This window comes from Xyrauchen texanus, chromosome 17 (assembly GCF_025860055.1).
Source record: "Xyrauchen texanus isolate HMW12.3.18 chromosome 17, RBS_HiC_50CHRs, whole genome shotgun sequence".
Lineage (NCBI taxonomy): Eukaryota > Metazoa > Chordata > Actinopteri > Cypriniformes > Catostomidae > Xyrauchen > Xyrauchen texanus.
This window is the reverse complement of record NC_068292.1, coordinates 42,956,912-42,984,022: the sequence shown is the minus strand read 5'-3', so window position 1 is coordinate 42,984,022 and position 27,111 is coordinate 42,956,912. Positions and strand designations below refer to the sequence as shown.

General features: G+C 41.7%; 1 protein-coding gene across 3 annotated transcripts in view; it reads left to right on the top strand.

The window, feature by feature from the left end:
* LOC127657745 (leukocyte elastase inhibitor-like) overlaps positions 1-18,000 on the top strand; it is a 29,361-nt gene extending 11,361 nt beyond the window's left edge. For 2 of the 3 annotated variants that reach the window (XM_052146622.1, XM_052146623.1), the window contains exons 2-8: positions 7,228-7,404; positions 14,548-14,655; positions 14,813-14,974; positions 15,081-15,198; positions 16,970-17,112; positions 17,211-17,378; positions 17,459-18,000. In XM_052146622.1, coding sequence (XP_052002582.1) covers positions 7,237-7,404; positions 14,548-14,655; positions 14,813-14,974; positions 15,081-15,198; positions 16,970-17,112; positions 17,211-17,378; positions 17,459-17,869 — 1,278 coding nt within the window. In that variant the 5' untranslated portion in view covers positions 7,228-7,236 and the 3' untranslated portion in view covers positions 17,870-18,000. Of the gene's footprint in view, positions 1-7,014; positions 7,077-7,227; positions 7,405-14,547; positions 14,656-14,812; positions 14,975-15,080; positions 15,199-16,969; positions 17,113-17,210; positions 17,379-17,458 lie in introns of those variants that run through there. The other variant, XM_052146621.1, reaches the window with a different exon arrangement.
* The last annotated feature ends 9,111 nt before the right edge of the window (positions 18,001-27,111 follow it).

The window sequence follows — 27,111 nt, the reverse complement described above, 5'->3', positions numbered from 1 at the left end:
CTTTGAGTCCACGTTCTCGGGCCACCAGCCCCCGGACTCTTGTTCGACCCTCCAAGTTCTCAAGAAAAGGAGGGTTTCACTCGGTGGGGTCAGCCCCCTACCAGTGGGTGCCCACCCTGTGTGTTCGGTTCAGAACCATGTGTGTTCCCCTGTTCAGCCCATATCAGGGAACTTCCATGTGCTGGAAGTGTTTACAGTGAGAAACAGTATGAGAGCAGTGTCACCACACAGCCCCTATTACATCTCTCCCACACACTCAATAAAGGCTTCGGCCCAAGTGTTTCAAAAAAGAAAAAGAACACAAAAAATCACAAAAATCCAGCACAGAGAGAGAACATCTCTCCACAACCCCTTATGTCGCCTCTATGTTGTCCACTAGATGGCGCCATTGTATTTCAAATGAGCAACTCGGGCATAAACGCAGCAATAAGCGCTTCCCGGCTCAGGTGGGCTCACTTGCGAGCCACACAACAGCTTGGCAGGCTGTGTCGGCTCCCGAGTGGGTGATTCGAACCATAACGAAAGGGTACAGGCTCCAGTTTGCCAGGAGACCTCCACCTTTCGCGGCGTTATCTTTTCTCACACAGAAAAGAGCTGCACACATTCTGAAAGAAGAAATTTCCTCCCTCCTCGTGAAGGGGCTGATTCAAGTAGTACCCCGAGATCAATGCAATCAGGGGTTTTACTCCCGTTATTTCCTAGTTCCAAAGAAGGACGGCTCTCTCCGTCCTATTATGGATCTCAGAGTGTTAAACAAACATTTGAGGAAATACAATTTCAGAATGTTAACACACGGCACACTCAGGCTCAATTCATCAGAACGACTGGTTCACATCAGTCGATCTGAAAGATGCCTTTTCCACATCAATATGTACGCCCAGACAGGAAATTTCTTCGCTTTGCCTATCAGGGCATATGCTACAATTCACAGTCCTCCCTTTCGGCCTCTCGCTGAGTCCAAGGGTGTTCTGTCTATGTGCTGAAGCGGGCTTAGCGCCGCTGAGAATAACGGGTCTCAGGATCCTAACATACATAGACGATTGGTTAATCATAGCCAATTCCAGGGAAGAGGTGGTGCAAGACACTCGCCGTGTGCTCACGCACATCACATCACTCGGGTTCAGAGTGAATGTGAGCAAGAGCAATTTCACACCTGCCCAGAGTGTTATATTCCTGGGTCTGGAGCTGAATTCAATCTCAATCGTGCGCCTTTCACAAGAACGCTGTTAGCTCTCTAATGAATTGTCTATCACAATTCAAGGAGGGACGAATGTGCCATATCGCAAGTGTCTCAGATTACAGGGTCTTATGGCATCAGCTATTCAAGTTTTGCCTTTGGGCCTTCTGCGTATGAGGGCATTCATGAAGTGGGTTTTATCCCTCCACTTCAGCCCATTACGCGACCTCTGCCGCTCTGTCACAGTGACGCTGCGTGCACAGCAGCCTTGCGCCACTGGAGGAGTGCAGACATGTACGCACATGGGACCCCTCTCGGGGCTGTTATGTTGCGAAAAGTGGTAACGACAGACGCGTCCTTAACAGGCTGGGGAGCCACTCAGGAGGGCAGGACGGTGAACGGTTCGGTGGCCGAGCGAACTTCGTTCAGCCCACATAAATTATCTGGAGCTCATGACCGTATGGAAAGCTCTGAATCATTTTCTTCCCCGTCTGCAGGGGCATCATGTGCTCGTTCAGCTGCGACAATACCACTGCAGTGGCACACATCAATCGCCAGGGCGGCATGCGCTCGCCCAAGCTTCATGCCCTAGCTCACAGGCTTTTGGTGTGGAGCAGGCGGCACTTCCTGTCGTTACGCGCAACCCATGTTCCAGGTGTCCTGAACAGGGCGCGGACCTTCTGTCGAGGGGAACCCGCTCTCACGGAGACTGGCTGACTCCACCCCCAGATAGTGGGCATGTTGTGGGAGAAATTCGGAAGGCTGAACGTAGATCTCTTCAGCCTCGCGAAAACTCCCACTGTCCTATGTTCTTCTCGCTAAGGGACGAGGACGCCCTCGGCGTGGACGCACTTGCCCACCCGTGGCCCAAAGTGCTGCTCTACGCGTTTCCCCTGTGCCTGTTAATTCCTACCCTGGCCAGGGTGAGAGAGCAGGGCCTGTCCCTAATTTTGATAGCACCCAGGTGGCCCAAGGCACCATGGTTGGCAGAGATAATTCCTCTTCTGCATGCCCAACCGTGGCCCCTCCCTCTTCGCACAGACCTGCTGTCTCAGGCTGAACGGGAAATATATCACCCACACCCGGACAGGGTGGCTCTGTGGGCTTGGCCCGTGAGAGGACAAACTTAAGCTCGATGGGGCTCCCCCACGGGTGGTTGCAACTATACAGAACGCTAGGGCTTCCTCCACAAGGTCCCTATATGACTGTAAGTGGCAAGTGTTTGAAGGGTGGTGTGATGAGCTGGTTCAACATCATATCAGTGTTCAGTCTCTGATATTTTATGTTTTTACAAGACCTTATGGATAAAGGCAGGACTTTTTCCACTATTAAGGTCTACCTGGCAGCTATTTCCGCTTGTCATGTTGGGTTTGATGGCTTAACGGCAGGGCAGCACCCCTCATTCAGTAGATTTATGAAGGGTGCCCGCCGTTCTCTCCCAGTTACTAGAAGGACTGTCCCTGAATGGGACCTCTCCATGGTGCTGGAGGCTTTATGTCAGCCACCTTTTGAGCCCCTGGGAGGCGTTTCCTGAAAATTCTGTCTTTTAAGACAGCGTTGCTCCTGGCCTTAGCATCAGCTAAACGTGTCAGTGACCTACATGCACTCTCTGTTCATTCCTCGTGCACTAAATTCTCTCTTAGTGGAGATAAGGTTTTTCTTAAGCCTAACCCGGCCTTTATGCCGAAATGCTTCCCAGCATTCTCGTGTGAGGTAATGGAGCTTTCCGCTTTTCACCCTCCTCCTTTTTCATCTGAAGAGGATCAGAGGCTGAATGGTCTGTGTCCGGTCCGTGTCCTGCGGGCTTACTTGGATAGGACCAGTGCTTTTCGGAAGTAGCAATCAGCTCTTTATCTCTTGGGCTCCTCCTCACTCGGGGAATCCCATTTCTAAGCAACGCCTCTCACATTGGCTTGTGGAAGCTATAATTTTGGCTTATGAATCTTCAGGAGTGCTGCCTCCAGAAGGCATCAGAGCCCACTCAACGAGGGGCATGGCCGCCTCTTGGGCTCTGTTCAGGGGAGTTTCATTGCAGGACATCTGTTCTGCTGCCAGCTGGGCTTCTCCCCATACTTTTGTACGTTACTACCGACTGGATGTAACCAGGACCCCGGTAGCTCATTCTGTCCTGGGGTGGGTTCTTCATAGCCCCTCCCTGTTGGTTCCTTTTTCTTTATATATGTAATATATTTTATATATATATATATATATATATATATATACATATATGAAGTAGGGAAAAAGGGGTAATGGGCCGGTTGGCTGTACACATTCATGTCACCGAGCATGCATTAACATTCCTGCTGGGTGTTGTCTTTACTGGGTGCTGCTGGGCTGATATTTATGTTTGTGCCACTAACATGTTTCTTCAGCTCTGCCAGTACACAGTTCTCACTTGTGTGCTTCAGGGTTGCCATGTGTGTAATTACGGGACGTGTCAAGCACCGCCTCCTTGGGGCTGACCGTTCCCTTTTCTGGCTTGCAGGACCTCACTGTGAGTGTATTGGGCAATCGGGGAGCTGTCCATGTCTCCCATAGGTGGATCTCGAACACGAGATGATGAAAGAGAACAATAGGTTACTCACGTAACCCGGTTCTCTGAAACATCGAGTGGAGAGATCCACTAAGCTTGCCCCGCTTGCTGCACGAAGCTGAATATTCTTACTGAGGAGCAGCAGCGTGCAGATTGTTATATGCCCTTAGGTAAGGGGCGGGACCTTACCGAGCATAGGACACGCGCTTCTGTCTGTCTAGCCAGACTTGGTGCAATTGGATGCTTCTGCAGAGGTCAGGTACGGATGCCCTTCCCATAGGTGGATCTCGAACACGAGATGTTTCAGAGAACCGGGGTTACGTGAGTAACCTATTGTTTTTCCCCCATCAGTGACGCAGGCAGTGTTATCATGTTCAGGATCAGATTCATATTTAGTATGGTAGTAAATAGTAAGCTGTCTTTTAAAAAGATGAAAGCCTTTGAAAGATCGTTGTGGTTTGTTGAGTCAAGCGTTGCATTCGTTGGCTTCAAATCAAAATGTTGGCGCAACACCCAGAAACAGTTTTATTTGATTGATGCCACTTTCATTTAACAATGCAAGCCACTTAAGAACACAATATTTATTTACAACGACAGCCTGGTTGTACAATTAGAAGTCTTTCTTTTTATATACTGAATATATGTTGCATGTGATTGAAGGCAAAGAAGTCTTCAATGTTGTGGTTGATCACAGATCAGTCTTATCTAACATAGTTAACATATAGGAAAGTATAAACATTGCCATATGGCAGTACTATAAAGCACAATAATACAGGGTTTCCCGCAGAAAATGTGTTAGTTAAGGTGGTGGTGGTGGCGGGGGGGAACGGGGGGTGGGGGGGGTGGGGGGGTATTTGGAATTGCATATCTCCTGACACAAATTAAGACAATTAAATTAAGATTATGAGAAATTATTGACATTGCACTCTTTAGCAGTAGCACTCGTGCAATTCTACATATCCCTTTTCCTTAGTTCCGTGGTTCTCCAATTTTTTAGAGTGCCGTACCCCTCTTCCACTTAGACTGCAGTCACACCTTTTCCATTAAGGGACAATATTTTGCTCCCTTTAATAAATTTTCCCATTTCATTTTTTACATTTGTAATACCTTTAAAAAAAAATACATAATGCCTTAAATAAAACAATGTTCAATAAATAGGCAATGTTAAAATCGTTTAATATTAATAAAAGTATTATATAAATATAAATATATATAAATATAGTTTTATAAAATAAAAAATATTATATAAAAGTATATTAAAATCGCCAGTAGGTGGCGGTAACTCATTGTCTTTGTGTCATCGAGTCATTCATTGAATCTCACGATTCGTTCAAAGCCACAGATTTCATTGCAAAATAGAGCAATAAGCCTGACTATACTGTTTTAAATGTAGTAAATCACTTAATGTTACCCTTTTGTTTTGTTTTTTTAACTGTTGTATAAAATCAATGTCACATTTGAAATCGTGTGGATATTCGGAAAACATTGCATCAACATTAGAAACACTGCTGGGATATCAGCCTGCATTTTGTTCGCACAAACAGCGCAAGCGGCTCGTGACAGAACACAGGCCGACTGAATGACACAATCTCAAATGAAGATTGCTGAACTCCAGCTCGTCTGTGTTTTCAGATCATCCGCGCTTCTTGCGTTAGAGAGCGCGCGCGCATGATTGCCAGATACTATTGAAAAGACCGGGTAGAAAACATGTTCTTTTAACAGAAAAGCTCTGATTTGGGGTATAAATTATTGAATTCTGGCATTAAACTGAAACGTTCCCATTTCAGACGACAAACTACGCTTGGCTACTATCTTGTTCTGCAATTCACTTGCCTAGTAACCATAGTAACGGTGCGCGCGCTTTCTGCTATGACGTGGAGTGCGGGATGCACTCAACGTTGCATGAATTTTTAATTAGCCTGCATTAGTAACAGTTAATTTTGTTATGGTATGAACTTAATCCTAGTAAAGGCAAAAAATATATAATACCTTTGTAACGAAATCCAAGACTTTGTATACCAAATCCAAGGCTTTTAAGGCCTTAATTTGAGATTATTTTTCAATGCTTTTAAGATCCTGCGGGTACCCTGGTTAATGTGTCTGTCCCCTCACAATGAGAGTAAATTAATTATTAGGCTACATTACATCAGTCACGTCACATAGTGGTCTATTTTCAGTTCAAAATGGCGAAAATAGACAAAAGTTTATTAATTTGCCTGATTATTTTTGAGATTCGTTTATCATTTATGACCTAAAAAAACTGTCAAATAGCAAATGTTTAGTTTAGCAACTTACATCTTATCTCGCACTTGACCGACCGTAAACTGAAGCGCGTCGAGTCGCTCCTTTACTGTCGAGTCGCTCTGCTAAAATTCGCGCTGTGAACATAAAGCCCGCCTACTTTGATTGGATTGGTCATCTCAAATATTCTGACATTGACGAGCAGTGACAGACCAATGAGGCTCAGATGAACACACACACACACACACACACACACGCTCGGCGCCGCTCGGCTTATCACATATTTAAAGATGGAAAGGGAGAAAACAGGACAGAGTAACACGGCGAATATCGCTCATATATATTTTTTTGACGACGTAGTTAAGGCGGCAGGCGTGTGAAACTAAGGCGGCCGCCTAAGCAACAAAGTGCTGCGGGAAACCCTGTAATAGTTGTATTCATTAACAATTGCATGTATGCACATGTAACAACTATGCTTCATGTTTAAGAAATTGTACAGTTATGGTCTATTTAAAGAGCAAGTAAGAAAGCAGAGCATTGGCTCTAAATGGTTGTTGATTTGCCTTTAGTAAATTGTTCTTTTGAGATTAAAAAGTTCTTGAATATTGATTGTTCTTCAGATCATCGTGTTGGTTTCTAGGCTTGTTAATGCACGATTATGGTCAAAAGATCTAAAGAAATAGAGCATTTAAAAAAAACTAAAAAAGTTCTCCTTTTTTGGTTCTAAGTGGAACCTTTCGTTTTAAGATTAGTAAGGATGAACTAGACTTCCGAGAACAATATTGAACAGTATGATGATGATTCTCTCAATTTGGGTTTGTTGTATACATTCTTCAATATAGGCCATCCTAAAATAAGAGTTTTGTTCGTCTTTAAGAAGAAAGTGAGATATGGTATTTTTTTTTCTTCATCTCTTTTTTTTTCATAGATATTTGATTTCAAAATGTAGATGAGCAGGAAAAATATTCCTTACAAATACAAAATATGATTGCTTCATTCTTCCAGGGCTGGGTTTGGATAGGGTTGGGCATTTGCGATCATGTATAAAAAACCTGTGACACACAACACAACTAATTCACCTGTGACACACACAGAAACTTAATCGTCTCTGCTGAGTATTTCAAGGTCATTTAGATCGTATCCAGAACAGTAATATCAAACAGAACTACTGATCCAAGACTTTTGGATCCTTTTGTATACTTACATTTACTTATGTATTATGGACCATAATGTGTATAGTGCCTATAGATAATCTCTATATCTCTCTCCTGCTCAGTTTGTGGAAATGGAGTCTTTGTCTGCTGCACACTCACAGTTCTCCATCAAGCTGTTTAAGGAGATCAGTGAAGGAAACGCATCTGGAAATGTCTTCTACTCTCCTCTCAGCATCTTCTCTGCTCTTGCCATGCTGACAGCTGGAGCAGCGGGAAACACACAAGCTCAGATCTTCAAGGTAATGTTTCATTTCTGCATTTTATAAGGGCAATTTTTCCTTTAACCTCCCCATGTGACTGCTGTGTGCATTTTCCATTTCCCTTTTTGGGTTTGTAATCATTAGCACGAAATAAGCAACAAAAAAAATAATTCCTAAAATTTGATGTCCACATACAGTATGTTGACAGCGGGGCTAAGTCGTGAAATTTTAAGAAATACCAATACCAATTACGAATAGTTTATTATGTGTTAATGAGTGTTGGTTATTCATGTTTTGGAGAAGTTAATAGACATTACAGCTGATTTTCTATAAAGCTGAATAAATCATTCTGATTAAAAGTAATGGTCAGCATCATCCAATCACTGCCAACCATGTTAAAATAAAATTTAGCATTATAAAATTGTGAATCTATGTACTGATTATCATCGTCCCATGTCTGCCAAACATGTTGAGCGGTCCAAAAGTCACCTGCAGCCTGAAACTGAAAATATGTGGTCGGATTTTAGAAGTGAATGCACTTAGCTGCATAGAAAGCTATACGATGCTCCCTTGCTCCCTATTTAGTGAGTGACTTAACCTCCAGTGTGCTGTCTGTCTGTACTGGTCTCAGAACAGTTATAGAGAGCTATAGGATGCTCCCTTGCTCCCTATTTAGTGAGTGACTTAACCTCCAGTGTGCTGTCTGTCTGTACTGGTCTCAGAACAGTTATAGAGAGCTATAGGATGCTCCCTTGCTCCCTATTTAGTGAGTGACTTAACCTCCAGTGTGCTGTCTGTCTGTACTGGTCTCAGAACAGTTATAGAGAGCTATAGGATGCTCCCTTGCTCCCTATTTAGTGAGTGACTTAACCTCCAGTGTGCTGTCTGTCTGTACTGGTCTCAGAACAGTTATAGAGAGCTATAGGATGCTCCCTTGCTCCCTATTTAGTGAGTGACTTAACCTCCAGTGTGCTGTATGTCTGTACTGGTCTCAGAACAGTTATAGAGAGCTATAGGATGCTCCCTTGCTCCCTATTTAGTGCATGACTTAACCTCCAGTGTGCTGTCTGTCTGCACTGGTCTCAGAACAGTTATAGAGAGCTATAGGATGCTCCCTTGCTCCCTATTTAGTGCGTGACTTAACCTCCAGTGTGCTGTCTGTCTGCACTGGTCTCAGAACAGTTATAGGAGAGCTATAGGATGCTCCCTTGCTCCCTATTTAGTGAGTGACTTAACCTCCAGTGTGCTGTCTGTCTGCACTGGTCTCAGAACAGTTATAGAGAGCTATAAGATTCTCCCTTGCTCCCTATTTAGTGAGTGACTTAACCTCCAGTGTGCTGTCTCTCTGCACTGGTCTCAGAACAGTTATAGAGAGCTATAGGATGCTCCCTTGCTCCCTATTTAGTGAGTGACTTAACCTCCAGTGTGCTGTCTGTCTGCACTGGTCTCAGAACTGTTATAGAGAGCTATAGGATGCTCCCTTGCTCCCTATTTAGTGAGTGACTTAACCTCCAGTGTGCTGTCTGTCTGTACTGGTCTCAGAACAGTTATAGAGAGCTATAGGATGCTCCCTTGCTCCCTATTTAGTGCATGACTTAACCTCCAGTGTGCTGTCTGTCTGCACTGGTCTCAGAACAGTTATAGGAGAGCTATAGGATGCTCCCTTGCTCCCTATTTAGTGAGTGCCTTAACCTCCAGTGTGCTGTCTGTCTGTACTGGTCTCAGAACAGTTATAGAGAGCTATAGGATGCTCCCTTGCTCCCTATTTAGTGAGTGACTTAACCTCCAGTGTGCTGTCTGTCTGTACTGGTCTCAGAACAGTTATAGAGAGCTATAGGATGCTCCCTTGCTCCCTATTTAGTGCATGACTTAACCTCCAGTGTGCTGTCTGTCTGCACTGGTCTCAGAACAGTTATAGAGAGCTATAGGATGCTCCCTTGCTCCCTATTTAGTGAGTGACTTAACCTCCAGTGTGCTGTCTGTCTGTACTGGTCTCAAAACAGTTATAGAGAGCTATAGGATGCTCCCTTGCTCCCTATTTAGTGAGTGACTTAACCTCCAGTGTGCTGTCTGTCTGCACTGGTCTCAGAACAGTTATAGAGAGCTATAGGATGCTCCCTTGCTCCCTATTTAGTGAGTGACTTAACCTCCAGTTTGCTGTCTGTCTGCACTGGTCTCAGAACAGTTATAGAGAGCTATAGGATGCTCCCTTGCTCCCTATTTAGTGCATGACTTAACCTCCAGTGTGCTGTCTGTCTGCACTGGTCTCAGAACAGTTATAGAGAGCTATAGGATGCTCCCTTGCTCCCTATTTAGTGAGTGACTTAACCTCCAGTGTGCTGTCTGTCTGCACTGGTCTCAGAACAGTTATAGAGAGCTATAGGATGCTCCCTTGCTCCCTATTTAGTGCAGTGACTTAACCTCCAGTGTGCTGTCTGTCTGCACTGGTCTCAGAACAGTTATAGAGAGCTATAGGATGCTCCCTTGCTCCCTATTTAGTGCAGTGACTTAACCTCCAGTGTGCTGTCTGTCTGCACTGGTCTCAGAACAGTTATAGAGAGCTATAGGATGCTCCCTTGCTCCCTATTTAGTGCATGACTTAACCTCCAGTGTGCTGTCTGTCTGCACTGGTCTCAGAACAGTTATAGAGAGCTATAGGATGCTCCCTTGCTCCCTATTTAGTGCATGACTTAACCTCCAGTGTGCTGTCTGTCTGCACTGGTCTCAGAACAGTTATAGGAGAGCTATAGGATGCTCCCTTGCTCCCTATTTAGTGCATGACTTAACCTCCAGTGTGCTGTCTGTCTGCACTGGTCTCAGAACAGTTATAGGAGAGCTATAGGATGCTCCCTTGCTCCCTATTTAGTGCAGTGACTTAACCTCCAGTGTGCTGTCTGTCTGCACTGGTCTCAGAACAGTTATAGGAGAGCTATAGGATGCTCCCTTGCTCCCTATTTAGTGAGTGACTTAACCTCCAGTGTGCTGTCTGTCTGCACTGGTCTCAGAACAGTTATAGAGAGCTATAGGATGCTCCCTTGCTCCCTATTTAGTGAGTGACTTAACCTCCAGTGTGCTGTCTGTCTGCACTGGTCTCAGAACAGTTATAGAGAGCTATAGGATGCTCCCTTGCTCCCTATTTAGTGAGTGACTTAACCTCCAGTGTGCTGTCTGTCTGCACTGGTCTCAGAACAGTTATAGAGAGCTATAGGATGCTCCCTTGCTCCCTATTTAGTGAGTGACTTAACCTCCAGTGTGCTGTCTGTCTGTACTGGTCTCAGAACAGTTATAGAGAGCTATAGGATGCTCCCTTGCTCCCTATTTAGTGAGTGACTTAACCTCCAGTGTGCTGTCTGTCTGCACTGGTCTCAGAACAGTTATAGAGAGTTATAGGATGCTCCCTTGCTCCCTATTTAGTGAGTGACTTAACCTCCAGTGTGCTGTTTGTCTGCACTGGTCTCAGAACAGTTATAGAGAGCTATAGGATGCTCCCTATTTAGTGAGTGACTTAACCTCCAGTGTGCTGTCTGTCTGCACTGGTCTCAGAACAGTTATAGGAGAGCTATAGGATGCTCCCTTGCTCCCTATTTAGTGAGTGACTTAACCTCCAGTGTGCTGTCTGTCTGCACTGGTCTCAGAACAGTTATAGAGAGCTATAGGATGCTCCCTTGCTCCCTATTTAGTGAGTGACTTAACCTCCAGTGTGCTGTCTGTCTGTACTGGTCTCAGAACAGTTATAGAGAGCTATAGGATGCTCCCTTGCTCCCTATTTAGTGCATGACTTAACCTCCAGTGTGCTGTCTGTCTGCACTGGTCTCAGAACAGTTATAGAGAGCTATAGGATGCTCCCTTGCTCCCTATTTAGTGCAGTGACTTAACCTCCAGTGTGCTGTCTGTCTGCACTGGTCTCAGAACAGTTATAGAGAGCTATAGGATGCTCCCTTGCTCCCTATTTAGTGAGTGACTTAACCTCCAGTGTGCTGTCTGTCTGCACTGGTCTCAGAACAGTTATAGAGAGCTATAGGATGCTCCCTTGCTCCCTATTTAGTGAGTGACTTAACCTCCAGTGTGCTGTCTGTCTGCACTGGTCTCAGAACAGTTATAGAGAGCTATAGGATGCTCCCTTGCTCCCTATTTAGTGAGTGACTTAACCTCCAGTGTGCTGTCTGTCTGCACTGGTCTCAGAACAGTTATAGAGAGCTATAGGATGCTCCCTTGCTCCCTATTTAGTGAGTGACTTAACCTCCAGTGTGCTGTCTGTCTGCACTGGTCTCAGAACAGTTATAGAGAGCTATAGGATGCTCCCTTGCTCCCTATTTAGTGAGTGACTTAACCTCCAGTGTGCTGTCTGTCTGCACTGGTCTCAGAACAGTTATAGAGAGCTATAGGATGCTCCCTTGCTCCCTATTTAGTGAGTGACTTAACCTCCAGTGTGCTGTCTGTCTGCACTGGTCTCAGAACAGTTATAGAGAGCTATAGGATGCTCCCTTGCTCCCTATTTAGTGAGTGACTTAACCTCCAGTGTGCTGTCTGTCTGCACTGGTCTCAGAACAGTTATAGAGAGCTATAGGATGCTCCCTTGCTCCCTATTTAGTGAGTGACTTAACCTCCAGTGTGCTGTCTGTCTGTACTGGTCTCAGAACAGTTATAGAGAGCTATAGGATGCTCCCTTGCTCCCTATTTAGTGAGTGACTTAACCTCCAGTGTGCTGTCTGTCTGCACTGGTCTCAGAACAGTTATAGAGAGCTATAGGATGCTCCCTTGCTCCCTATTTAGTGAGTGACTTAACCTCCAGTGTGCTGTCTGTCTGTACTGGTCTCAGAACAGTTATAGAGAGCTATAGGATGCTCCCTTGCTCCTATTTAGTGAGTGACTTAACCTCCAGTGTGCTGTCTGTCTGCACTGGTCTCAGAACAGTTATAGGAGAGCTATAGGATGCTCCCTTGCTCCCTATTTAGTGAGTGACTTAACCTCCAGTGTGCTGTCTGTCTGCACTGGTCTCAGAACAGTTATAGAGAGCTATAGGATGCTCCCTTGCTCCCTATTTAGTGAGTGACTTAACCTCCAGTGTGCTGTCTGTCTGTACTGGTCTCAGAACAGTTATAGAGAGCTATAGGATGCTCCCTTGCTCCCTATTTAGTGAGTGACTTAACCTCCAGTGTGCTGTCTGTCTGCACTGGTCTCAGAACAGTTATAGAGAGCTATAGGATGCTCCCTTGCTCCCTATTTAGTGAGTGACTTAACCTCCAGTGTGCTGTGTGTCTGCACTGGTCTCAGAACAGTTAGAACTACATCTTATTTTCATCCTCAATGTGTAAATGCACAGTAAATATATAGGAATGCATTTACTTGCGTTAAATAATACAACAGTGATAAAATAAAACAATAACAATTTATATTAAAATGAAGCAAAATACCCACAGATGTGTTCATTGTAATGCTGGTGTTGTGGAGAGGAAGAGAGGAGATTCAGGAGTAGATACTTTCAATCTTTTAATTTATAAACGCTGGAGTGGAACAAAACAATAAAGCTAAACATCACAACGTAAAACACTTCAAGGACTGATAATTGAATGAACAAAACTAGAGGGTATATATACACAAGGAGCTAAATGAGGGAATGGAATACAGGTGAGGATGATGAGGAGGAGATGGATAAGGGCAATGCATTATGGGAGATGTAGTCTGGAGGAAAACTTCAAAATAAGAGTCTTTGAAGAATATGAAGGTGACAGACTGTGACATTTACCCCCTTATAAACTAATGTGCACCTCGTGTCGAATCTACGTGGACCAAAACAGCTTTGATTGACAGCTGTGACCACATAATAGCGTAGTGGGCTAAAGCACATAACTAGTAATCAGAAGGTTGCTGGTTCGATCCCCACAGCCATCACCATTTTGTCCTTGAGCAAGGCACTTAACTCACTTTGGATAAAAGCGTCTGCCAAATGCATAAATGTAAATAAATATATTTCCAAGATTATTTTAAGAACTCTATAATAACACATTGTATTTGGGCTCATTTTAATCAGGAGCATTCACTGTTTACTGTATATATTCTGTTTATGTTTCATGAAGTTACAAGCAAAAACAGGGCAAAAGGCTATATCTGTTTATAACGTTAGAGGTGGGGGAAAGAATTGATATGTTAAAGTATTGCAATATTTTTCCTGACTATAATATTGTATCAACGTTCATGCGCCAAAAATTCTATATTGTTATTAAAATTTTACACATTCATTTTATGGTCATGTGAAAAAACACTCTTAACCAAATCGATCTAGTACTTAAACAACAGTCCAATGGAAGACGCCGTTATTATGCTTTACCGCTGAGACATATATCATATCGTGGCCTAGATATCAATATTATATCGTATCACCAGTTACCTTGGTAACTGGCAGTTATGTGGATTTTGGAGCTTCAAAATGTTGGCACCCATTCACTTGCATTGTATGGACCTACAGAGCTGAAATATTTTTCTAAAAATATTAATTTGAGTTCACCAGAAGTAAGAAGGTCATACACATGGAGTAAATGATGGGAGAATTTTCATTTTTGGATGAACTATCCCTTTAAGATTTGGTCAGATTTTATTTCAGCATGGACTGTCAATGTATGCCAAAATATTGTTTGTATTATTTCTTTTTTATTATGTCTTTTTGGACTGTCAAGGAGGTTTTGAGTTCTTAAAATTACAATAGGCCTATGTTTTTACAGTATAGTGCATACTGTATAACATTTGATCCCTCATTATATGACCCAATTAAGAATGGTTTCATGTGGCCATGGTGTGTTTTTCCTGTAATTTTGAGCCCTTTTAATACCTGTCAGACATGGCTTTTTCATTACCTCATTTTGCAGTTGATTCATTTGCTGGTTATTTTTTCGGGTTGGACCTTTTGGCTTGTTTCACAGTTATGACTAAGTAAATATCCTCAAGTATGAGAAAGCAAGCACACCCAATGTAAGTGTTTGTGTTCCCACTTTATGTTAAGTATGTACAATATTCAGATCAATATGGGTTTTTGATGGCTGGTTCTTTTGGTCCCACCCAACCTTGACTGCTTGGTTGCATCCTTTGTAACAACTGCATTTTAAATAAGTCAAAGGAGAATTTTAGTAGTGTATTGACGATAGACGGTTATGAGAATAATAATTATATCACAGTTATGTTCTGTAGGTCCTGGGCATTAAAAATTCTGTCAAAGCTAACACCACCACTCCAGCTCCTGGACCATCAGTGCAAAAACATGCCCAGAAACCTCAGAAGTTACCTGCTGGACTCACGGTACATTATGAACATTTGCATGAGTCAATAACCTTTTGACTTTACAATTGCAATAACAGCGTTTGGTGTTTTCGTTGAGCAGTAATATTTTGTCTTTCGGTGTCTTGCAATTGTAGATTTTTAAGTATTTCACTCTGACTTTATTTGATTCGATCAGAAACCTCCTCCTCAACTTCATAAGGAACCTGTACATAAAACTGAGGATAATATTAATTCCAACATCAACAAACTCATGAGTGAGCTGAACAAGCCGGGAGTCCCGTACATGTTGAGCCTTGTTAACCGCCTCTATGGAGAGCAGTCCTACCAGTTTGTTGACGTAAGACCAGTTTATTCACTGAGAAACAAACAATTTTATGCAAAGAGTCTAGAAATGTCTACAGCTCTAATATGACTTTTATCTCAACTGATTTGTTATTTTATAGAAATTTATTAAGGACACAGAAAAATACTACCAGGCTGGACTGGAGAAGGTGGACTTTAAAACGAATGCAAAAGCTGCACGTGACAACATCAACAAATGGGTGGAGAAAAATACACAAGGTTAAAAACCAGCTTGAACCTTAAAATACAGGTTATTCGCAGCGCTTCAGGCCATTTTGCTAAGTGGAGTTCTAGAGCTTTATGGTTCTTTTAGAGGTTTAAAAAAGTTCTTGATGTTAAATGACATGTTTTTCCGAACAGGTCATTCATTGTATATGTATTCTCCATTATCAGAAGATATGAACCATTCCTGGCTTCGTTTTAGCACCAGTACATAGGGTATTTCTAAAGAACCAAAGAACTTAAAAAATGTTCTTCTGGCATTGTAGGAATTTAAGAAGGTTCTCATGTGGCAACTTTATATTATGGAACCACATGGAACTCAAAAAGGTACCCCTATGGCATCATATGGAACTCTAAAAGATTCTATTATGGAACCATATAGAACTTAAATATATTCCCCTATGGCTTTATATAGAACTTAAAAGTATTATATTATGAAAGCATATGGGACTTAAAAAAGGTTCCATTATGGCATCATATGGAACTCCATTACGGAACCTTGTGGGATTTTAAAATATTCTATTATGGAATCATATCAAACTTAGAAATGTTCCCCTATGGCATCATATAGAACTTAAAAATATACTATTATAGAACCAGAGGGGACTTAAAGAGGTTCCCCTATATGGCATCATACTGTATGTACAGTAACTTTAATATATAATATTCCATTATGGAACCATATTGGACTTAAATATGTTCCATAATGGCATCATGTCGGACTTTCAAATATTTTATTATGGAACCAAATGGGACTTAAAAAGGTTCCCCTATGGCATCATATGGAATCATATGCGACTATAAACTTTCCATTGTGAAAGCATATGGGACTTGAAAAGCCTCCCTGGTCTATGGCATCAAATTAAACTTGAAAAAGTTCCATTATGGAACCATGTGCGACTTTAAAACATTCTATTTTGAAAGTGTATGGGACTTAAAGTGGTTCCCCTATGGCATGAATGAATGAATGAATGAATGAACGTTACATTTATATAGTGCTTTTTGGACACTACACTCAAAGCGCTTCACACAGTGAACAGGGGACTCTCCTCAACCTCCACCTGTGTGCAGCATCAACCTGGATGATGCAACAGCAGCCATAGTGCACCAGTACGCTCACCACACACCAACTATTGGTGGAGAGGAGAGTGGAGTTATAGAGCCAATTAGTGGATGAGGGTTATTATGAGGCCATGATAGATAAGGGTCAATGGGGGGAATTTGGCCAGGGCACCGGGGTACACCCCTACTCTTTACGAGAAGTATTGGGATTTTAATGACCACAGAGGGTCAGGACCTCGGTTTAACATCTCATCCGATTACAGTATAGTGTCCCCGTCGCTATACTGGGGCATTAGTACCCATACAGAGCACAGGGTGAGCTCCGTGCTGGCCTCCCTAATACCTCTTCCAGCAGCAACCTTAGTTTTCCCCAGGAGGTCTCCCACCCAGGTACTGACCAGGCTCAATCCTGCTTGGCTTCAATGGGCAACTGGTCTTGAGCTACAGGGTGATATAGCATCTCATGGAACTTAAAAATAATCTATTTTGGAACCATATGGGACTTAAAAAGTTCTTGGATGGCATCATATGGAACTTTTAACAGTTCTCTTGGGGCATCAGGCTGTAAAGTCAGCCTTTTTAGAATGTATGATATTAAGATTGATTTATTAAAAATGTAGTTCACTATGATTCACATTTTACTGTTTTTATTTTACTGGTTCCTCCACTGTCATTTAGTAAATATACATTTACATTTCTATAATAGGAAAGATCAAGAACTTGTTGCCAGAGGGGACCGTCGATGGAATGACTAAATTAGTCTTGGTAAACGCCATCTACTTCAAAGGTACCTGGATGCTAAAATTTAAAAAGGAATTCACTCGGGAGCTGCAGTTTAAACTGAACAAGGTGAGATTCCATGTTCATGTGGTTGTCTTTTAAAAGTGGTTGTTCATGCAGGCAACACAGGGGTTGTTATACTGTATGTTTGCGTTGATGGTCGGCAGGCTCAGACTAAGGCAGTGCAGATGATGCATCAGACAGACCGATTTCCTCTGGCCCTCATCCCAGAGGTCAACTGTCAGGTCCTGGAGCTGCCGTATATTGGGGAGACTCTCAGTATGCTGATCATCCTTCCAAATAAGATAGAAGATGACACCACTGGCCTTCAAAAGGTGAGACAGAAGGGAATGTGCTAGTTTATATTCATGCTTCAAAATATCTGCACAATGCAGAACATGTCTCTCTTTTTCAGCTGGAGAAAGCAATGACCTACGAGAAGCTAATGGAGTGGACCGGACCTGAACGGATGAGCGAACAGAAAGTTAAAATCGCTCTGCCTAAATTCAAGATGGCGGAGACCTATGACATGAACAGCCTTCTGAAAGCCATGGGCATGGTGGACGCTTTTGACACGCAGAAGGTGAATTTGTCAGGCATGTGTCTCAACAACGATCTGGTGGTGTCTAAAGTGATTCATAAATCCTTTGTTGAAGTGAATGAGGCAGGAACAGAAGCAGCTGCAGCCACTGCAGTCGTGTGCATGTTAGGCTGTGCATTAGGGTCTCCACTGCCAACATTTATTGCAGATCACCCCTTTCTGTTCTTCATCCGACACAATCCCACCAAGAGCATTCTCTTCTATGGACGCTTCTGCTCTCCTTGAGTTCCTCCAACCCACGGGGTCATTCCAGCATGTTTAATTGTTGGATTATATTATGATAGATTGATCATTTTCGAATAGGGGTTACTATTAGGTACTGTGCACTGCATCTTACTAAATAAAATTATATTAAAGCAAAATTGTCTGTTTGTATTTACTGTATCAACATAATGAAAACATGTATAAGCAGATAGGACACGTCTGTCAAGACAAACTTTAAAGATGACCTGAAAGTTTAATAAAGTTTTAAAAGCTTGAGGTTTGAATGTTCTACAGACCTTACGGTAAGACAGGTATCATTTCAGACATAGTTAAAGTAAATAAAAAAAAAAAAAAATTTATTATTTGTAATGGTTTACTATAATCTTTTGCATGTTATTTAAAAACTTTTTTAAAGGTGCTGTATGGGAATTTAGCATTCTGAAGCTTTCACATGACTGAGCCGTTGAATAAGCCACGCCCCCTCGTTCCAAAACCCCGCCCTCCAAAGGACAATACTGAGTAAAAGAGCAGCATTGATAGTTTTTGTGGCTGTCAAATTTAACAGTGGCACAATAGCGCCCTCAACTGACAAACATTAGGATTCACAGCCTCAGTGACCCACTTCAAACACAACACTATGAGAACGAGCAAAATGATTGACAGGTGACATTTTAGTTTGCTATTTACAAAGTCTACAGCTGTCACAGAGACCAGTGGGATATCTCAGGACACTTCTATCATTAATGTATTTAAGGGAGTCAGAAAATGTTTTGCAAACTTTTCATGAAAAATATCACTTACAGCACCTTTAAATTAGAATCATTTAATTCTACCCATAGACTGTAAAAAAAGATGGCCGACGCCCCTTTGCTCTTTTTCATCGGTGAGAACTGAAGCCGCCAGTGTCCCGATATGGCGCTGACATCTTGAGACTTGAGTCTGCGCAGTTGCGATTTCGGGACCAGACCTGCGCAGTAGTGAGCAGGAAGTAAAGCCGCGAAATCAAGGCCCCGCCCTCACTCTCGCTGAATCAATCGCAAGCACACGCCCCTGCACTTTTGACTTATGACGGTGTGAAATAATTAATTATAGAAATTTAGATATTAAATTTAAAGCTCCAATCTCCTCAGTCCTCCGAAGATCCCGAAAAAAGTCAGTTGGTGCTTCAGTGACTACTTGGCTCAGAGAACCTGTCAATCACAGCTGTCAATCATGATGTCACAGCACCGTTTTTATAGCATCAAATAACTAAAAACAAACTTATTTTGAAAACAAACACTTGAAATGACATCAACGTGATAGAAACGACAGTAAATGACAGAAACTATCTTTGGAAAAAAGATATGTGAAGTGTAATTTAATTGTTTAGTTGGTCTCACGTCCCGTTGAATAACATGGGGAGGCGGGGCTTATGACCTATACTAGGACCAGTCATCGAGACGTTTTGGCTTCACTTTTGAGGGCTTGTGCGGCACACTTGATTCTACCCTGCAAACAATATTTCCAATATCATCATAATTGTTTTACTGTTTACTAACTGGCTATTCATTTGCATTAATTCCCATTATGACCATGTGTTCAATGCACTATGTCTTTTCTAGGCAATCATTGCAGCTTTTTTGTAGTCAAGACTTCAAGGTATGTTTCATACAATTTGACTATCAACCATAAATCAACCCTGTGAAATGTAACTAGCAAAATTGTGACAACTAGCCCAAGTCTCCCTGAGACAGAGGCGCAAAAACGTATTTAGACACTTACACTTAAACACTTAAAATATCTGAATGTCAGTGCATTAGATCATTATTATCATATGAAAGCAAGTTACATTTGCAAACAAATAACGTCTTTTTAAAGGAATATTTCTGGTTCAAACAAGTTAGGTTGTTTGTGGCATAATGTTGATTACCACAAAAATGTTTTGACTCGTTCATCCAAGTGACAGTGAGGCAGTTACAATGGAAGTCAATGGGGCCAATTTTTGGAGGGTTTAAAGGCAGAAATGTGAAGCTTATCATTTTACTTCTGTTAAAACGCATGTATTATTTGAGCTGAAAGGTTGTTTAAACCATCATTTTACAGTTATTTAAGGGTTTTAGGGTTGGTTGACATATCGTCATGGCAACGAAGTTGTAAAATTGGCTATAACTTGACACAGAATTGGTTAGTAGGCAATTTTATCACACTAAAATCATGTAAACATGCATATTGTTTATGTATTGTGGCAATACTTTTGAAACGGTGAGTATTTTAATGTTTACAGATTGGTCCCATTTACTTCCATTGGAAATGCCTCACTGGAACCCAGATTTATTTATTTATATATATATAAGAAAAAAAAGGAGGGACCAGTCAAACTTTTTGTGGTACTTCATATTATTCCACAAATGCTGTCGATTGAGCTTAACTTGTATTGAACCCGGAATATTCCTTTAATGTTTAGAGCCATTTTTGCTCAATTACTTTTAACTGATTGATGTCACTGTGATTTTGGTGTACTTTTGAAGTACTCCTACAGTTCACACAGGTGTAGTTCAATCTAATGTATTTATTTATTTATGTATTAATAGCACTTGTATACACGTTGTTCCAAAGTGTCTTTATAGAAAATATAAAAGTTGCGAAGATGTTTTAAAACTAGAAAGTGCACAACTATATTGTCTTCATTTTGAATAGTAGCATATATCTTTTGTCGTTTTAATTTTTAATTTATTTTTTTGCTCTTTATTATTTAAAAATCCTGGTTTAATATTGTCTCATCAATGACATTATATTTTTAATGGTAAGTCCTTTTTTGGGACCACTAAATAAAAAGCCATGTTTATTCCCATGTTAACCAGCAGAGGGCAACAGAGCTCTCGTCTCAAGGCGTTTTTCTATACGTGGCATGTCGAACAAAATGTCCAGAACACAGTGTTCTCTTTCTGCTGAAGACACACGTGACAAATAATGAGTCTTTGTCTTCATGTATGTCTGTCATTGATACTGTTGATGGTGCAGCTCTGCCTTTGCTTCAGTTGCAACCTCTAGACACCAACATTATCATATGGTGCATATATTCCAGTTTATTTGGCAGTTGCTCTTTTCATGCTAGTCAAGAGATCATTGATGAAGGGCTATTAATGATTAAAGCAGGGCTAAGACACTTGTGTTAATGTATACAGCCTATATGGTGAGTACACCAAGTACTCTTGTGTTCAATGTGTAAACACTACTGACAGTCTTCTTGGTCATCTATGGAATGACAACACAATGTGAAGTAAGATGCCCCATTAAACACAGTGTTCATTTACTGCTGAATTGTAAAACATGAGGTTAACATGTATAGATTCAGTGGATGAATTAAAAATGGTGATCATTTGAAAGTTCTGGGAACGATGATGCAACATCCGATATATTATTAGCCTATGGCAAATAATTGGAAGTGGTTTGATTATATAGTTGCTACAGCATGACTGTCATCTGATTTATACATTTGATAGTTTAGATTAAATAGTAGGCTATATTTACTTATTTTAATCTCTGATTTTCAGTGTGGCCTCTGACTAAATTGGACCCCGCTGAACGATGACCATATTCCTATGTCATGGTATTTCCATGCTACCACTTCAAAAACAATTCTAATACTATGCTAGTTTTTTCTAAGGATAAGACGTATTATAAGAAACAGTAACATGATGCCATGCGTTCTTAATGCCAACACGCTTTTCTTTGACCATCTCAATCTAAATTCTTAATGGCTGTTTGAGTTGAATGATGTTTTGTAATAAATACAGTATTGGTCCAATACTGACCTATTTAACGGCAACTCCCTCCATCACTCATCACATCTGAGTGATATTAACACCATCTGCATCCCGCTGTGATACCCGGTACCAAGTGCTGTGACCAGCATATGTGGTGTCATGTTTTTACATTTCATATACTGTGTGTGTATATGTATATATATATATATATATATATATATATATATATATATATATACTGTATATACACACATGTGCACCAGGCTGTTGACGGTACAGAATGTTCCCTTTTAAAATAGCACTTTGTAAAAACTGTATGACCCTAAAAGAATTCCAACCCACTGACACTTCCTACAATTAAGGAACATTTTGGGTTCAATACAAGTTATGCTCAATCGACAGCATTTGTGGCATAATGTTGATTACTTCAGAAATTAATTTAGACTGTTCCCTAATTTCCTTAAAAAACAAACAAACATGGAGGTTACGGTAAGGCACTTACAATGGAAGTCTATGGGGCTGCTGCTAGGAGCTCTATAGAAAAAATGAGCATTAACAGTCTTCTATGACCAGTTATCTCTTTTTTGAAAGTTTGAAGAGAAACTTGCTGGACTTATTTGTTAAAGTTGAATATATGTTTTTACTACACGGCTCTCTGGAGTACTCGATTCTGATCGATGTCAATGGCGCCATCTAGTGGTGTGATATTTCTCAGTAACAACCGCACATCCGCGTATCAGACTGCTCATCCGGGTACTGCGAGCCATCTTTCCTGCTTCTCGGATCACTGTGTGTTCTTTACATAAGCTAATAAATTCATTTTAAATCAAATCAATGTTACATGTCCATGTATTTGTTTATCTGGCAAGTACAGTAGTCGTGTAATAGTCTGGATAATAAGGAGTGAGACGTCACAAAATAAACACCAACAGAACACATAATTTCTTTCTTGTCACATAATTACATAATTTCAGTGCAAATCAATATTTTATGTACTTGCGTTGCGTTGTGAATGGTGGTCTGACATATTTCCGAACATGACAATGCACAAAATTGAACATATGTAGCTATATATTAGTAGCTGTGTAATAAGCAAGAATCCCTTCAGTGTGATATAAGACCCAAGTTCAGGGCTGGACTGGTAATCTGGCATACCGGCCAATTTCCCGGTGGGCCAACGCACTTTGGGGCCGATCGGGGCAGACTGGCCATAGGCAGAACCAAGCAGGCCGGTGGTTCAGACACGAAATGTGCCAAAATTGCCGCGATAAGCTAAAATGATCTGCCGCATTATGCAGAACGGACCACAAAACAGCGCCGTGCGGAAAAGGACAGCGAACCATGTCAGGGTTTATTTTGTGATAACAACCAACTGACTGCACATTAAGCCTTACAGCTAGCTACCTGAATGCCAACACACGTGGAACATGTGTTTGATGGTAACTCTGTATACATATATACAGAGGAATGTATAAGAATACTTTACGCAAGTATGTGTTTGTAGATTTAAACGCTCGTTAATGCCAGTGCATTGCCAATGTGCGCTCTCGTGATACTGCGGTGGTAACAAACCTCAGCACTCTACTATAGAGTTACCTTCAAAAGTCTGTGCCATGAACTGGATGTGTTATTATTCACGAAAGTTGCTGAAAATATATTACTTTCCATCCATCCATCTTCAACCGCTTATCCGAAGTCGGGTGGCGGGGGCAGCTGCTCCAGCAGGGGGCCCTAAACTTCCCTATCCCGAGCCACATTAACCAGCTCTGACTGGGGGACCCCGAGGCGTTCCCAGGCCAGTGTGGAGATGTAATCTCTCCACCTAATCCTGGGTCTTCCCCGAGGCCTCCTCCCAGCTGGACGTGCCTGAAACACCTCCCTAGGGAGGCGGCCAGGGGGCATCCTTACCAGATGCCCAAACCACCTCAACTGACTCCTTTCGACGCAAAGGAGCAGCGGCTCTACTCCGAGCTCCTCACGGATGACTGAGCTCCTCACCCTATCTCTAAGGGAGAAGCCCGCCACCCTTCTGAGGAAGCCCATTTCGGCCGCTTGTACTCGTGACCTAGTTCTTTCAGTCATGACCCAGCCTTCATGACCATAGGTGAGGGTAGGAACAAAAACTGACCGGTAGATCATATATATTACTTTATATACTTTCATTTATCTGCTCAGCAATATTCTCTTCAAACTGTTGCTCCACCATGCCAGTAATTGACTCGAAAGAGAAAACTCAACGTACAAGTGGAAAGTTCCCACTAATGTAGCGCCCCTTGTGGCAACGTTAAGAATGCAACGTGCACTTGCGTTGTATTCTGAATTGCGCTTGGACATATTTTTGGCCTTAAAGCCTGAAACATACTCTTATGCAAGTAAATACACACAAAACAGTTCTGTCCTGGAAAAAAGGGCCGGATGGAAACCACATCAGGATTTCAGTCCTATCGGCATTGCTACTCAGCAGCTGGAGAAGACAGGATTTGTGCAGTGGGGAAGTTGTTTTCAAACACATTCATAAAACACATAGTTATAGGTTATGAAAACTGCATAAGGCTCTGCATAGTATATATAGGCATGAGTAAAGTAACACTCATATGGGTTTTCACAGGCCTACTGCAATTCTGACCTTTGACCTCAGTCTCTCTCAACTCCATTCATAAATGTTGAACTGGCAGCTACACTGTAATCCTGGTAAGTGTTCGGTGAATACTTCCAGTACTTCAAAAAGCAATATAACACATTAGTTCTTCTTGTTATTACAGTGCCTTTTCAACTGTGTAACTTTCAATATGAATACACTAGTGTTGTAATTTGATGGCATCACCAGAACTTCAGAAATATGCTCTGGTCAAGCTCAGGCACTTAAAACTGTATTCATTATAACATGATTATTTACACAATGGCATGAAATGATCAGGATGAAATCACACACAGGATGGAAAGAGCTACATGTTGCCATTGCTCAGTGAGGGATTGGCATTTAATTCATTTTGATATTCTTTTGAAATTCTGATATTATTATATTTGTTATCAAACAGGATGGGATGTTTTAGAATTAGACTGACCAACTAACACCACAAAGCATCACAGAATTCATCAGATCCTTTGCTAGCCCTCTAGTCGTAGAGGTAAACTTTGGGAGTGGTGGTGGTGTAGTGATCTAAGCACATAACTGGTAATCTGGTAATCAGAAGGTTACTGGTTCGATCCCCACAGCCACCACCGTTGTGTCCTTGAGTAAGACACTTAACTCCAGGTTGCTCCGGGGGGATTGTCCCTGTAATAAGTGCACTGTAAGTCACTTTGGATAAAAGCATCTGCCAAATGAAAATGTAAACTTTCAAGGTGGCAGAGGAGAGTATGATTTCTGTTGTGAAACTGCTGCTAATTGTAAGAGCTTGTTGTTTCTGTAACATGTATTCATGTATGTATATCAGCAACCATTTGATGCATGTTGTACATTTTTGCTTGTATTTGCCCATTATTCCATTATCGTCAGCAAGCTAACTGAGCAATTTGTATTATAGTATTTTAGAAGTTGCATAGCTGCACGAGGACAATAATTATCAATTTCAAGTTGTGAAATGGTTTAAAATTCATTTTCATCCCCTGGTAGAGAAATCATTTCACTGATGTGAGTGTTTACTTCAGATCTTATACATTATATGTCCATATAGGAACGCACATATATAATTATAGTTCATAAATTTGGGCATATATGTACACTGGCGGCCAAAGGTTTGGAATAATGTTCAGATTTTGCTGTTTCGGAAGGAAATTGGCACTTTAATTCACCAAAGTGGCATTCAACTGATCACAAATTATAGTCGGACATTACTGATGTAAAACAGCAACATCACTATTTGACAAAAGTCATTTTTTATCAAATCTAGACAGCAGCATCACTCCAACACCTTATCCTTGAGTAATCATGCTAAATTGATCATTTGGTTCTAGAAAATCACTTGCCATTACACTCACCTAAAGGATTATTAGGAACACCTGTTCAATTTCTCAATAATGCAATTATCTAATCAACCAATCACATGGCAGTTGCTTCAATGCATTTAGGGGTGTGGTCCTGGTCAAGACAATCTCCTGAACTCCACACTGAATGTCAGAATGGGAAAGAAAGGTGATTTAAGCAATTTTGAGCGTGGCATGGTTGTTGGTGCCAGACGGGCCGGTCTGAGTATTTCACAATCTGCTCAGTTACTGGGATTTTCACGCACAACCATTTCTAGGGTTTACAAAGAATGGTGTGAAAAGGAAAAACATCCAGTATGCGGCAGTCCTGTGGGCAAAAATGCCTTGTTGATGCTAGAGGTCAGAGGAGAATGGGCCGACTGATTCAAGCTGATAGAAGAGCAACTTTGCCTGAAATAACCACTCGTTACAACCGAGGTATACAGCAAAGCATTTGTGAAGCCACAACACACACAACCTTGAGGCGGATGGGCTACAACAGCAGAAGACCCCACCGGGTACCACTCATCTCCACTACAAATAGGAAAAAGAGGCTACAATTTGCAAGAGCTCACCAAAATTGGACAGTTGAAGACTGGAAAAAATGTTGCTTGGTCTGATGAGTCTCGATTTCTGTTGAGACATTCAGATGGTAGAGTCAGAATTTGGCGTAAACAGAATGAGAACATGGATCCATCATGCCTTGTTACCACTGTGCAGGCTGGTGGTGGTGGTGTAATGGTGTGGGGGATGTTTTCTTGGCACACTTTAGGCCCCTTAGTGCCAATTGGGCATCGTTTAAATGCCACGGCCTACCTGAGCATTGTTTCTGACCATGTCCATCCCTTTATGGCCACCATATACCCATCCTCTGATGGCTACTTCCAGCAGGATAATGCACCATGTCACAAAGCTCGAATCATTTCAAATTGGTTTCTTGAACATGACAATGAATTCACTGTACTAAAATGGCCCCCACAGTCACCAGATCTCAACCCAATAGAGCATCTTTGGGATGTGGTGGAACGGGAGCTTCGTGCCCTGGATGTGCATCCCACAAATCTCCATCAACTGCAAGATGCTATCCTATCAATATGGGCCAACATTTCTAAAGAATGCTTTCAGCACCTTGTTGAATCAATGCCACGTAGAATTAAGGCAGTTCTGAAGGCGAAAGGGGGTCAAACACAGTATTAGTATGGTGTTCCTAATAATCCTTTAGGTGAGTGTATATCAAACACAGTTGTAATCTATTTGGTTCATTAAATGAAGCTTAACATTTTCTTTGTGTTTGTTTTTGAGGTGCACAGTATGCAATAGACTGGCATGTCTTAATGTCAAAAATGGTAAAAAAAGAAACTCATCAGTTAATCATTGTTTTGAGGAACGAAGGCTATACGATGCTTGAAATTGCCAAAAAACTGAAGATTTCATGCAAAGGTGTACACTACAGTCTTCAAAGATGAAGTACATCTGACTCTAACAAGAACAGAAGAGATGTTGAAGACCAGATGAACAACTAAACAAGAGGATAAGTACATCAGAGTCTCT